The 14,343-nt window shown below is 32.6% G+C and overlaps 1 protein-coding gene across 1 annotated transcript in view; it reads right to left on the reverse strand.

The window, feature by feature from the left end:
* Positions 1–14,343, reverse strand: part of LOC143078528 (uncharacterized) — a 34,783-nt gene that overhangs the window by 6,645 nt on the left and 13,795 nt on the right. Inside the window, exons 2-4 of the mRNA XM_076253391.1 lie at positions 13,824–14,219; positions 13,225–13,557; positions 12,083–12,355 (exon numbers count right to left, since the gene is read on the reverse strand). Of these exons, the coding sequence (XP_076109506.1) occupies positions 12,083–12,355; positions 13,225–13,557; positions 13,824–14,219 (1,002 nt within the window). The remainder of the gene's footprint in view (positions 1–12,082; positions 12,356–13,224; positions 13,558–13,823; positions 14,220–14,343) is intronic.

The raw sequence follows: 14,343 nt of genomic DNA on the forward strand, positions 1-14,343 counted from the left end.
GAGCGTCATTGATGAGTCTTTTGTAGACGAAACGCGCGTCTGGCGTAATTACAAAATTCAATCCTGGTATCTATGATGAGTTTATTGGACGGGTTGTATATAATTTAAAATCGTATTTTTATGTTTTGTAATGAAAGTGGGGCTTCCTGGCGTGCGGTTAAAGGGACTTGCAGATGAGCAGGAAAAAAGGATACTCATTTAGTGCAATAAGCTCCTCCTTTATTGTAAATACTTTTAAAGGTCTACCATAAATGAATACATCTACATAGAACATTGACATTTTGTGTCAAAAAGACCCACCAATGACACTCGTATTGAAAAGGTTAAAAATGAGAATGAACACCACTTGTTATAGAGTCATTTCCTATATATTTTACTAATTTCCGAAGAATGCAATTTCGTGATTTTTTCCCGGCAAAAATACAATTATTTTATGACCAGTATAACACTTATATTCCTCTAGGAGACCTAATTAGACCTTGTAATTGATCAAATGTATTATAGTCTGATTAATACCTACTCTGAATATATCTGGAATCTTTTTTTGCTTTGATTTCAGCTACTATGGTAAACAAGAAATAATTCAGTATAAAATGTCAATTTGATATCCGGTAGCATTAATATTTTTCATCCAAGCAGAACTGTATTCTCTAGTTAAGTGTGGTGTTATTTGTTTCTCTCCCTTGAATTGTCTTTGTCTTTTATTTTTTATTCTTTCTGACAGACACTTCGATTTCAGTTATTTTGTCTTTCTGCTCCGTTGATCTCTACATGAGCCTTCATAGAGTAGATAATTAAAAGGAAAAGTATGCATTTCACTTTCCTGATGAAGGTAAATCCAGAACAGTGATTCTGACGCATAACATTTCTAAAGTGGTGTTTTCATTTTTAAAGCAATTTCCCATTACTAGTTTACCATACTAACTAAAAAGCTAAACCACGAATATTCTGTAAAACTAAAAAGCTAAGCCACGAATATTATGTAAAACTAAAAAGCTAAGCCACAATAAGTATGTAAAACTAAAAAGCTAAGCCACAATTAGTATGTAAACTAAAAAGCTAAGCCACGCTATGAGCCGAAAATTTAAATGTGATGAAATGACAAGGCAATTATCGGACTTTTCCAGTTAAAAAAAATAAAACTTCAAACTGAAACACTGTTTTTAGGTACAAATACAGATTTACATCGTATCTCGAATTCAGTTCCCCCTCCACACACCCGCCAGCCTCTCACACAATATACACTCTGCACGTCTTATAATATCGACAGAGAAATGATATCCGAATTTATATCTAAATAATACAAAGACTGTGTAAAAAGCTGGTAAAACATCAAATTTGATATTAAGTTTTACTGTAAGCATTTTATATCTAAAGAATAATCTGTATCTTAATGTGCAGTATCTACCTTTTTTGAATTTGCCTATGAGTTTGGTATTGTTGTTATTTTGCTTCATTCGCTATTATTAACGATATATATATTTTAATTTACTCTGTCTTTCCATAAAAAAAAACAACTCCCATTACATTTTTTTGGGCTCAGTCAACAGACCAATCACCCATGTAGTAATAAGCTAGAAAATGATGTATACAATCTTATTTTAAAACTTGCAAAATACCCCCACACCTTGTATATAGTTGTTTCGTAGTTCTGTCATGTTGACCAAATTTGGTTACTAACCCAAACAAATATAGTATGTTAATATGACAATCAGTCAAAACTGTGTAAACATACATTACAGACATACAACACAACCGACTAAGTATACATATAAACAAACATATTAATCTAACATAGTCGCCAAACAGAGGTTTCCCAATTTGCTACGTATTAGGTATGGTTGGTACGTAACACAACCGTTGGTGCTGCTTTGGAGGTATCATTTAACACATGAAATTATCTTATTAATCACGATGAAATTTAAAGAATTGATTTGCGTATCACCAAAAACTAGCTTAACGATTTATTTGATAGCGATTTTAACGTTTCTAGAACACTTTGTTTATGATTCTTTATGGAATATTCTTTATGGAATAACTTTGTTATGCACACGTGGATGAATCAAACAGACCTTACACGAACTGATTTGAAATTGACGCGACCTTTAGATTCTAGATATAGATTTGTGTTTCTCTATGTTATGGCTATTTTGTCTTTGTTCGGGTTTTTTTCATAGAAAAAAGATTGTTTTCATACAGACAAATGAATTATAATTAAAATAATAACTATAAATTACTTTCTAAAACACTTGATACTGGTGTTGGTTGTATTTGTTAGGTTCATCATAACCTTTTGGCTAATATGGCTTTACACCACAAATTTTACTCTGAGTACAGAAAAACCTATGTACATGCAAAAGTTTAAAGGGATGGCAGGAACTAAATATATAAATTGTAACTGCATTTAATGTTTTAGAAAACTATAAACTTTACTAGATTTTGCTTTCCAGTTTTTTTCGTTCCGCAGAAGGTGACAAAATAAACTAAATTGGGAAAGAGGTTTGAGAATCTTCCCTCATATAATACATGTTGTGAGTAGTATTGATTTAAATGGAAAATAATAGACATCTGCAGACAATAGGTGATTTAAACTGTGTAACTGAGTGGACCGTATCAAATAAAACTCGGGTGTTTGTTTATTTTGCCATCCTCTGCAGACTGGAAAAAACTGGACATCAAAATCCAGGTAAGTTTTTAATTTTCTGAAACGTATACTACATAAACTTTTATATATCTAGTTCCTGCCATGCCTTAAAACTTTCCCAGATGTACCAGTCTGTCTGTACTTTTGAGGTGTAAACACGGCCATATTTTTCAATTCCTTATGATGAACCTTAACGTGTCAAAATTGCGTAGTTTTCGTATCTTAAATTAGTTGTTGCATGATTTTGAATTTAGTTTTTATTATTAAAATTACTTATTTCGATCATTACACAATATTTTTTGTTTGAGAGGATGAGGGAGCCGAGATTTCATTTTGAGTGAGAAAAGAGAATTCTTCGATAAATTTTTTTCTAGAAACGATTCTAGAAAGTAAAATGGAAAATATTGAAAAATCAGTATTTACTATTCGGTTGCCAATAAAAAAACACATTTCTTGAATCATGTAATTTTATTGACTAGAACAATTGTCATATAATTATACAGAGGCGAATTTAGGGGGCATGTGGCAGGAGCAAAGGGATTCCAACCCTTTTTCTGAAAAAAAAAAAAGATTAATAATATAGGGAAGCATGACTGGAGCGGGCCCCCTTTTAGGCAGTCAGTGGTCATAACCTTTGAATTGAACTGATATGAACAATTATGAATTAAGAAAGAGTGGCCTAACAATATTATCCGCCACTGTTATCATGACTATATTACAATTGTCTGACACTTGTGTTCTTTGAATATCTTATGTATGTATCTTTTATTTGATACTTTATTCGTACTTTTAACTTTTGATAAAATTTCTCATACGTCTGAATGATGATTTTTGCAACTGAATATAAGAATAGTAATGGTGTTAAAGATAATGAATTTGAACAACTAAAATAACCTTCAATTTAAAATTATATCAAAATGGAAAGAAATCCTCCTAATAATCTTATACAAACAAGTTATTTCAGAAAAATTTTTCCGTCGTGTTTTTATATATTTATTGTGCAATACCTTGCATATACTTTCTAAAAAATATTTCACGACCTCTGTATCGAAACAGGTTTTGTATTTACTTTTAACATTTTACATTTTGAATGGGGTCAATTTTTAATGTTAAAATAGCTCTTATTCTATTATCTTTTCTTAAAACCTACCCCTTAAATATGCCAACTTTTCCATTTTATACTGTTACATTAATATAACAGTCAAACATAAGAAAAATTATGAACGTACTATATATATAGCTTGTTTTTGCCTGTGGAATTTCAGGGGAAATAAATCTTAATTACAAACCGTTCGTTGCTACGGTTACTAGCAACGGTTTGTTGAAAGCATAATCGAGTACACACAATATCGTTTGTTATGAAAAGGTAAAATATCGACATAAAAATTATACCAAGTTGTAGATAAAAATCATTCAAATACTTTTTATAATGATTCATAAAAAAAATTACATTGACATTAAAGACATATATGAATTAATTTCAAAAGATCAATGACGGCTCCCAGTTCGTACTACGGTTGGTACGGTAGAAAATCGGGAAAACTCTAACAAGAAAGATGATGTGAATAAAACATTTTCAAATCTATTCGTTAACGCAGACGCAGTCATGGTCATCGTGATTATACATCACCAATTCCAAATGATTTACCTATTAATAATTAATAATGACTTGTTGGCATTCATACAAAAGACGTTTGATATTCCTCATGTTCATACCAAGCTGTATTTGTAATAATTATCCCTTTCAAAACTACAACCTCTGTACAACTTAAGTTTGAAAACCGTAGTAACAAACCCTTATTTAGACCAATAAAAACTATCATTCCGCATTTCAGATATTGCAAGTCATTTCTTATCTATACCAAACACCAAAATGAAATTTTCAAAAAAAACACAGCATCTCAATATCGACGACTTCAAGTCTAAACCTCCTGATTCCACATGTGCTAGTTCCCCATTTATATTTAATCCTACTGGTCACGTTATGACTGATATAATCTACACAATGACAATAATATTTCTCTGTAAAATGTTTTATCTAAAGGCCGAATTCATCGTTAGCCTAAATCCATCATGGAAACACAACTTCAAAATAATGGTTGATTCAGTCGATGATTATGACAGGCAAAGAAGACAGGGAAAGAAGATGTAGAGTAGATACTCTTTCCGAATAGAATAAGGATGTGAGGTCGCTGAAACAAATCAGAATCAAGAAACTAAATGGGGTCTATTAATAATTTAATACCCATGCTTCATCAATTTGTGTGTGTAAATCACAAAGTATACACTGTTTGATCAATGAATTCGCTTCACACTCAACATATTTATAGACAACGAGGGTCGGTTAAAAAACAAAACTTTGAGACAATTAAAAGAGATTATTACAGCTTCCCAATTGTAAACTTTCCATTTCTATGTTACAACATTTCAGCAGCGAATGCATACAGAGGGATTATACCTCCCCGTTGATACGATATACCGGGGTTTGTATTTTCTATCATGATTTTCTTGATAGACGGTTGCTGCTCACAAGGGAGCAATAAAACCAAAAGATCCCAGGAGTGTTGTTGAAATCCTCCCTTCGTAAATTTTGAGAATATCTATTCCACTACAACCCCGTCTCCTTTTCCTGAATCAGACTTATTATCGGGTTTGAACTAGGATGAGCAACACGACGGGTGCCACCTGTTCAGCAGGATGTACTTGTTGCTCCGTCTTCAGTTTTTTATGTTGTGTTTTGCGAACTATTGTTTTTCAAGTTTTATTTTTTTTTTATTTTTAGCCATGGCGTTAGTTTATTTTCGACATTTGAGTTTGAATGACCTTTTAGTCTCTTTAGTCTCTCATTTAGTAACTCATCTAATATTGTGTACGCCAGACATGCGTTTCGTTAAAAAAAATTCTCATTAGTCAAAATCTCAATCAGACAATGACGTCATCATTTTTGACGTTGATAGTATATATCATTTATAGTAGTCTTGAGTTCCTTATCAGTAAAATTGAGAATGGAAAATCAAATGTGTCGAAGAGACAATAACTTGACAAAGGAGCACAAAAGTGCCGAAACGCTGATATCGTGGGTTCCAATTTTCGTAGATAAAAGAAAACTTGTATGTTCGTGGATATCTTATTTCGTGGTTTTCACCGAGGTCTGCATACACGTCTACAGAAAATTTTCGTCGTTGAACACATTTAATTTCGGGGTTTGCCTGAACCCATGATATCCAAGAAAGTTGGTATCCAACGAATAATCCTCATTAAATCGAGTTGCAGTGGGGCTACTTTGTTTCTTGTACTGTAAGGGCAATTGAATGATCTTATGGGCTAAATATATTTAGGATTATTTGGTCTTTATTTTTCTACAACCGGAGAACTTTTCTGGATTAAATTCCATCAAGAACTCTCAATCCCAAACTTTTGAAATCCAAATGTGCATCAGACATAAAGACGTGAAGAGCCGTGTAAATATGTTGAAAGAAAAAAAAAGAAATAAAAGGAAAAAAAACATTAGAAAAATAATACAGTCTTCCCTCACGTAGTGGAAAGACCTTACTAATAAATTAGAGGGACCTGTAATACAGTAGTCATTACATCCGATACGCTTCCTATGTATTATTGTCGTATGTATGCACAGACAATTTATTCCGGTTTAAATGAAAAACTATATATTCAGCACTATTTAAGTTTCCTTACTATATGAATGATTGATCAATAATTAAACTAAACCTCTCTTTCTCACTATTTAGCTCGTTCCGTTGATCAATGTATCATCATCTATGTATTTTATTGTAAAACTAACCCCTTCAATCAACACAAATTAACATGAGATGATAGAAGATGACCTTTAAAAAGTGTTAGGTGTACATTTTAGGTATTCATATACCAAGAAGATTTATTATTAGCTTTGGAAATAGTTTTGTTCGAAAGCGTTTGGTTAATGACATTCCAATTCGTGTTCACTAACATTGATAGTTTACTCTATTCACTACCTCCTTGTTATTCACTCAAATGTCAGTGAGTATTTGTATTTATATATTATTTGTTGTTTAACTCCGTGATAGTACAGTAACAGTTTGGTAACCTAAACAAGTTTTGCAAAAGCTGTTTTAACTGTAAAATCTTTACAACACATGCTCAATTCACCAGTAGGATGATCTGATATTAAAAATCTGTTAATGCTTTTATTATTGTCCAATTGTGTCCTATTCCAGTTTACATGCAAAGCGGAAGCCACTTTACCTAGTCGACGCAATTGGTATTGCTTCTTTTCAGACTTCCAACGATTCCCTCACATGTGTTTACCTCGTTTTGTATTTTCTTTCCGGGCTTTTTCTAGTCTTGATGGACTTCAATAAACAACTGTTGCCTCAAATTACGCATTATATGTCACCGCCGAGGGATTTTATGTGTTGATGAAACGACAGGTAAACGGAATAAAAGAGGGGCTAAAAATACCAGAGGGACAGTCAATGGTACTAGTATTCAATAAATGAATATGAGGTGCAAATCCGACATATTTATCATATTTTGTCATTGTTATTAGTATTTCAACTTACCATGTTACATGTTAATTGGTTTCTTTCTATGCGAATTCGCATTTATTTTTTTAAAAATATGAGACAGAACTGACCACCATTGCGTAAACAAAGGGAAGCCGAACGGCAATTAAACTGGGAGTTGGAGTTGTCATTTGACAATGAATAAGGATATAGTGCTTCTATTTATATTCTCAGCTATAGTTATTGTTTTAACTAATAAATGGACTATATATACATTTTTTGTTTTGTCTGTATGCTGGATTTTTTTTACTTATACGTATTGTCTTTACATCTTTGAATGTCCTTATCATTTCTTATATCTATATAGATATCAAAGGTATCAGGATTAAAATCTAGTACGACAGACGCGCGTTTCGTTTAAATAAGACTCATCAGTAACGTTTAGATCAAAATAGTTATAAAGCCTAACAAGTACAAAGTATATATCTATCCCATACATATTGCAAAAACGTTTCGCATAATCTTTAAATTAAAGACTTCATGTCTTATTCGCCGGATTGCACATTACCAGTTACCATTGAAATATAACGTTTTAACCGCTGACCTTAACATAACCAACAAGTTCGTCTATAAAATTATTAAACCAGTGTTCCAAAATACAAAATTCACACACTAAAAATTCTAAAGTAGTGCTACGTTGATTATAGGAGGCAATTTACAAAATTTTAAATGAAAATATAGAAACTCTTCCTGAATGCGTTGGCGGTACAAGGTTGATACATATTAAAAACTAAACTCAAAGAGTTAATAGTCATACTACTATCTGTCGTCAAAAACCAAAACGAAGCTGGACACACGTTTTACCTCTATTGTATATACTTGTAAGATGCAGATCTCTTAGATCTAATTTATGTTTCTTCTGAGTTAATAGGATGATGAAAATGATATTCCTGCATTGTAATAAATATCAACATTTGATGAGTGTCTCAAATGAAAACGTTATATTGCTGGTCTGAAAAATGTTCAGTGGACTTCTTTCCAAATGACGAACATCTCTTCTATCAGATTACAACCCAGGCTACACATTTGTCAACCTTTCAAGTAGCGATATCATTTAAATGTGGGTACGACAGTAGATGCATTTTAAGTCCCCCTCCTTGTGCAAAAGTACAACAATATTCTCTTTCTAAACCCTTTACACGAGTATTGTTCATTCCAAATTTAAAGACAGAACAAGAATCATTTCAACTTAGTTTTCGTGTCAGAAAGGGGAATGCCAGATACAAATAACTTGTTGAAAAGGGAGCAAATCGTAACTTTAATAGAACCTCTCTGTTTTGAATTAAAGCATCACAGAATCTCAAATCTCTTGATGCTAGATATCTTATGGAAAACGTGTATGTTGTGTTTGCAGGGCGTGTTTTTTTAAAAGTCAACTTTGTAACAAAATGCTGGCTTCCCATTTCCGTTGTTTACTTTTTATTCTGCATACAAAATAATCTACCTTCAAGTATGATATTAAATGGACTGCATTTTCCATTCTAATTACGTAGACGGTGGGATAGGAACTGATTATTCTTCTGCAGCATTTGTGGTTATCCCCGATTAATGATGCGGATTGTGATGCGCAGTCTATTTCGCTCTGTGTTGGTTTTTATAATATTTTTTTATTTAACATTCATATATGTTGAACTTAAATATAATATAAAAGTTGATATTCTCTCTCTCTCTTTCTGTTCAATATTACAATAATAAATATCTATACAACAAATATAACTTGATAAAATACAAATATTTACGCAAATGTTGCATTATGTAATTAAGATAAGATATTTACCATGTAATACATGAAAGGAGTAGGTCCGGTAAGGGCCGATTTTGGCCCCAAATTTCAGTTTCATCTAATGAGATATATAGGACACTTTTTAAACACTTAAGTGTCTATTTCAATTGATTCGATTAGTTTATGTAAAAGATTTTAACTGATTCAGTCATTAAAAACGCTCTGATTGAAGCTTAAGTATGAAAAATCTATCAAATATGCAAAAAAAAACGTCACTTTTCAGATGGTTTCGTCAAAAATGAAAGTGGCCGCATCCGTGTTCATCCTCAACCTTTATATATATTATGTATTATCATCAAATACAACTTACATTTCAATATTATGAATGAACACGAATGCGGCCACTTTCATTTAAGACGGAAACCGTCTAAAATGTAACTAAAATGCTATAATTGTCAAGATTTCAGTAATTAAGCATGACTTTATGATGCTAGTACACGATATATGTACATTGTATTGTCAAAAACAGTACATATTTATGTAGCAGAAGCATTCTACTTTCCAAAAAATAGCTAAAAGATTACATTTTCACAATTTTGCAAAACTGCTTAATTTTGGGGCCAAAAAGGGGTCTTACTGAACCTACTCCTTTCCACAAAACTTTCAAGTATATTTCCGTCAAATGAGAAAAGCATACGGATACAAAGAATAAAACAAGTCAAATTATTATCATGAATTTTTGAACGCATTTTACGGAGTACATATCTTAATGTTTCCCTCACACATACTAGTCGATAATTTTTGAATAGGTAAAACATCAGAATATAACTAACACTACACAATAAATTTTCCGTATCATACTTCTTCCCAAGGTGAGCTTTTCAATTCAAAAGGGGCTTACAACTTACTGCTCTGTTTCATTTGAAGACTACTATACAAATCAATGTGGTGTGTAGAAGTGGGAGGAGTGTTACCAGAGGATAGATTAGTCTCAAAATGATTTATTTGTCCTTGTGACTGTCCGTCATACTTTCCATTTTTCTTTAATGTATATTTACAAATGAAAATTGTTATGATTACAGCTACAAATGCAGCCACAGAACCCCCAATTATAGCAGGAATGTTATCATCAACCGAATCCTGACCACCCACAACAACTGTTGAGGAAGATTGTCCTGTTGGTGATGATGATGGAGCTGGACTTGATGAGGTGACATTAGGACCTGTCAAATAAGGAAACAATTTTAGAATGTAAAATAATTGGTTCAACTGAGAGGGTTTTGGAATACTTAGTATACAGGAAAGGTGATGACAGTGATTGATAAAGATGGGTTGCAGCTTGGATTAAGGAAGGATGTCAGCTTGGATTAAGGAAGGATGTCAGCTTGGATGAAAAAGGGATATCAGCTTGGATGAAGACGGGATTTCAGCTTGGATTAAGACGGGATATCAGCTTGGATGAAGAAGTGATGAATTTCAGGTGGATTATAAAGGTTTTTTTGCTTGGAGTAAGAAGGGATTTTAGCTTGAGTAAAGAAGGCGTTTTAGCTTGCATGAAGAAGGGATAAAAGCTTGGATTAAGAAAGGATATCAGCTTGGATTAATGAGGAATTTCAGCTTGGATTGAGATAGATATCAGTTGGATACAAATTAGATATGGGTGGCTCATACAAACCTAGGAGGAAGGTGTAAAGAGGTTTCGTCTAAAATTAATAAAGATGGAACAATGCATAGAAATGATTGTGAGGCTGGACTGTTTAAGATGGATGGTTCATACAAAATAGTAGGAAGGTATTGAAGATATTTCGGGTAAAATTGGGAAAGGTGGAGTAAATACATATGCATAGAAAAAAATGGTTGGGTTAAAATATATAAGACTAAATAATACTAAAACTCTTCCAATCTGTTTTGTACCTTTGTTTTATAAGAGTAACACATTATTACATTCTTTATTTTACTCTGGTTTAATCGGTTAATCACATACTATCGCCGATACATTGAAGATGGGAAATATTGTATCTAAGATATATTTGATGCGTCTCAAATATTCAAATGTCAAACAAGTCAAGTGCAAATCAACCTACTTTTTTTCTTTTGCTTCAATATACTTGAAGTGTTAGATATTTAATTATGCTATTGGATATTGCATTTTTAGGTGTGTGAAAATTAAAACTGATGAAATTTAATCAGTTCAGTTTTAATTCCCTTATTATAATATGCTAGATATGTCCTGTACTTTGATGAGAAATACGTTTATGTTTTTGTTTTGCAATGGTCGTACATGTCGTTTATTCTAGAAAATTTCATTTTGTAAATCGAATATGCCATGCGTTCTCGAACAAACTGTAACGTTCGATCATAACTTTCATTATATCAAGAATGTATCTTTATCTGTCATATCTATGATAAATTGTTGAAAAAATCGGTAATGGTCGTATCATATTTTTATTCATGAACAAGTCTTTAATGGTCAAATTTTCTATGTAATATATCTGATATGGTCGTATCTGGCAATTGTTCCAGATTATATGGTTTAATGGCGTATCTTTCAGATTTTGTGAATAGATACGCAACCTACGGTTTTATATTTGTCATTCAGAGAGAAAACACTTTTATACTTTCGTTTACAGCAATAATCATAAAAAGAACAACAAAAAAATAAGCGGGTAGGGTTATAGATATATTCTGATGGTAGAATTGCTACATTGGGAAAGCATATATATACAACACAGACTAATGCTATAGCAGTTGAAGGAAGCAGCAGCATATTTATCATAATGCTTTTAATTTATTCGTAATGCATGTAATAGAAGCAACAACGAAATTCCCAAAATCCTATTCTTTATAATGCTAAAGATATGAAGAAGGCTTTGAAGTCTACTGTAACGCGAATGTGTCAAAACATATAAAGCAAATATTGTTAAATTGCTGTTTAAGGTGTCTTGTGCATTTCAATTAACTCTTAAACTTATTTCTTAAATAATGATCGCTACTTTCTAAAATTTGTCTACTTTGAGCTGTTCATATTTCCATTTCAATAACTTATTCAAAACGATAACAGCTTATTTTGCTTTTAAAAAAAGTATTTAAATAATCAAAGACACTTTTATTCATTTTTTTCCAACGTCATTATTTAATACGTTATTGACAACTTACCTATTATAATATTGAAAGCAGACGAATCGTTAAACAGTCGTCCATCAACCATGTTTTCAATCACACAAATGTATTCGCCGCCATTTTCTACAATGACATCATTGATAACATATGAGGACGTATTTGACAGAATCGTATCGTTGGCCTCTCTGTACCAGGTATATTTTGGAATCGGATTCCCAGCACCCCAACATGTTAGCGTAATAGGATCTGATCCCTCAATGTAGGATGGTTGATCTGGACTTGTTGTGATTACAGGTTCACGTGCACTGTCTGCAAATATAGATATAGGAAATGTCTGTACCAAGTCAGGAATATGACAGTAGTTTTCCATTCAATAAATGTATTTGAGCTCTAGCATTTGCCATTCTATAAATGACTTTCCGTTTGTTTTGAATTTCCCTGGAGTCCGGTACTTTTGCTATTCTTCGTTTAACTTGTCAATGCATAAAATACGAAACGCGCTAATTTAATTTAAAAGTAAAAAACTCGCTTTAAAGTAGGATCTAGTAACTTACTGTACAACATTATATCTGAATGACTCAGGTCATTTAGGATATTGTCTGATTTAGTGTACAGACCTTTCTGATGGTGATTGCTGAAACGTCTGTTCTAAAGTCCCAACAAGTTTACCAAAGACAGATTCAAACGACATATTCATGGCGTTGTCCGTTCATTTTCGACTTATGAATTTGGATGTCCCTTTGGTATTTTTCGCCTCTCTTTTTTATAGCAATCTCGGATTATTGGGAATTTGGTATTGCATGATGCCCGATTTTTATTAGTCTTTAATAAAACCATGCCAGACTATTTTAGACTTTCAGTGTGAATATAGTAGAGCTAGACAGTGTCTAATGTTGAAGACAATAGATTGACTCCACGATGTATTTGTGATTTTCATGCCGCAGAAATTTTAAAAATTAACCAACACTGTCCTTAATCATGACAGTAACAGCAAAATCAAAATCATTTCTTCAAATACAGGCAGTTATAGTACATGTTTTCTTGTTCAATTAAAAGTTGAAATGCAAATGTATGTCAAATAAAAAGATTAAAACAAGATCCCACGCGTTGTGGTACTAAGCATAACCTCACTCGTAATTCAAAGTGAAATATAAGCACATGAGAATAGTATAACTTACAGAGAACACTGAGGATAGATGTTTGTTGAAAAACATCTCCATATTCCTGTTTGATTACACAGCGAATTAAGGACCTATCATCTTCACTTTCCATTGCTATGGTAACGCTGCTGGTGCCGTTGTTTGTACAGTTTACCAGTCCAGTTGTTATTGTGGTCGGTTCGTCCGCATATGTTGTTGGAAAGAAACCAATCATACGATACTTCTCCCAAATAAATGTTCCTGGAGGATTTCCAACATTTCCTGAACAGGTGAAGGTCACATTTTGACCCTCAATAATGCTACCGTTGACCCCGGTAATCAAAGGGGACTCTGCTGGTTTTTCTGCAGCAGCTGAAAAATAATCATAAACAGTTTTACAAATATTATAAAACAATAATAAAAACTATCGTATACTCTTTCTTATATTGTTTGATTTTGAAAAAAACATTCTTATAATTACATTTTTGTCATTTTTTTATATTGACTTTATATTAAGATTATTCATTTTCTGAAATACCCTAGCTATTGCTCTAAAAAAATACAATTGCTATGTCAATAACCTGAGAGAACGGTCTCTAGCACACCTTGTCCGTAAAACTACTATGTTATATACTTACCCCTAACAGTAAGGTTTGTGGAAGCAAACGGTAAAGGTGACGGAGCATCACCTGTAACTCCATCTTGATAGTTAATTTCACATTGGTAGTCATTTTCATCTTCACAAGCAATCTCGACAAAGGTCATTATTGCGGTGGTCGATGCAAATGTTGGATTTGTCAGGTTAACTCTACCCATCAAGTACAATCCATCGGTTAATAATTGTGCTGCTGCTGTGAAGGGTGGTGGTGAGAAAGACGCTATGTTTCTAAAGGCTCCTCGAATGAACGCTTTAAAATTAATAAGGAACAACACATCGTCAGTATCTGCATCAAAAGAACAGTTCAACTGTACACTTGACGGACCTAGAAGACCTAGGATATTCTGGTTCATAGTAATATTCAGTGCAGAGGAACCTGTGAACAGAAACAAAACAACAATTAAGGTGTATAGAACATAAATGAAGAAGGCAAAAGTTAAAAGTTTTTGAAAACTGAATGCTTGTTGATGCCAAATGAAAAATACGATTCACTTTTGTTT

The sequence above is a fragment of the Mytilus galloprovincialis genome, chromosome 6, assembly GCF_965363235.1.
Source record: "Mytilus galloprovincialis chromosome 6, xbMytGall1.hap1.1, whole genome shotgun sequence".
Lineage (NCBI taxonomy): Eukaryota > Metazoa > Mollusca > Bivalvia > Mytilida > Mytilidae > Mytilus > Mytilus galloprovincialis.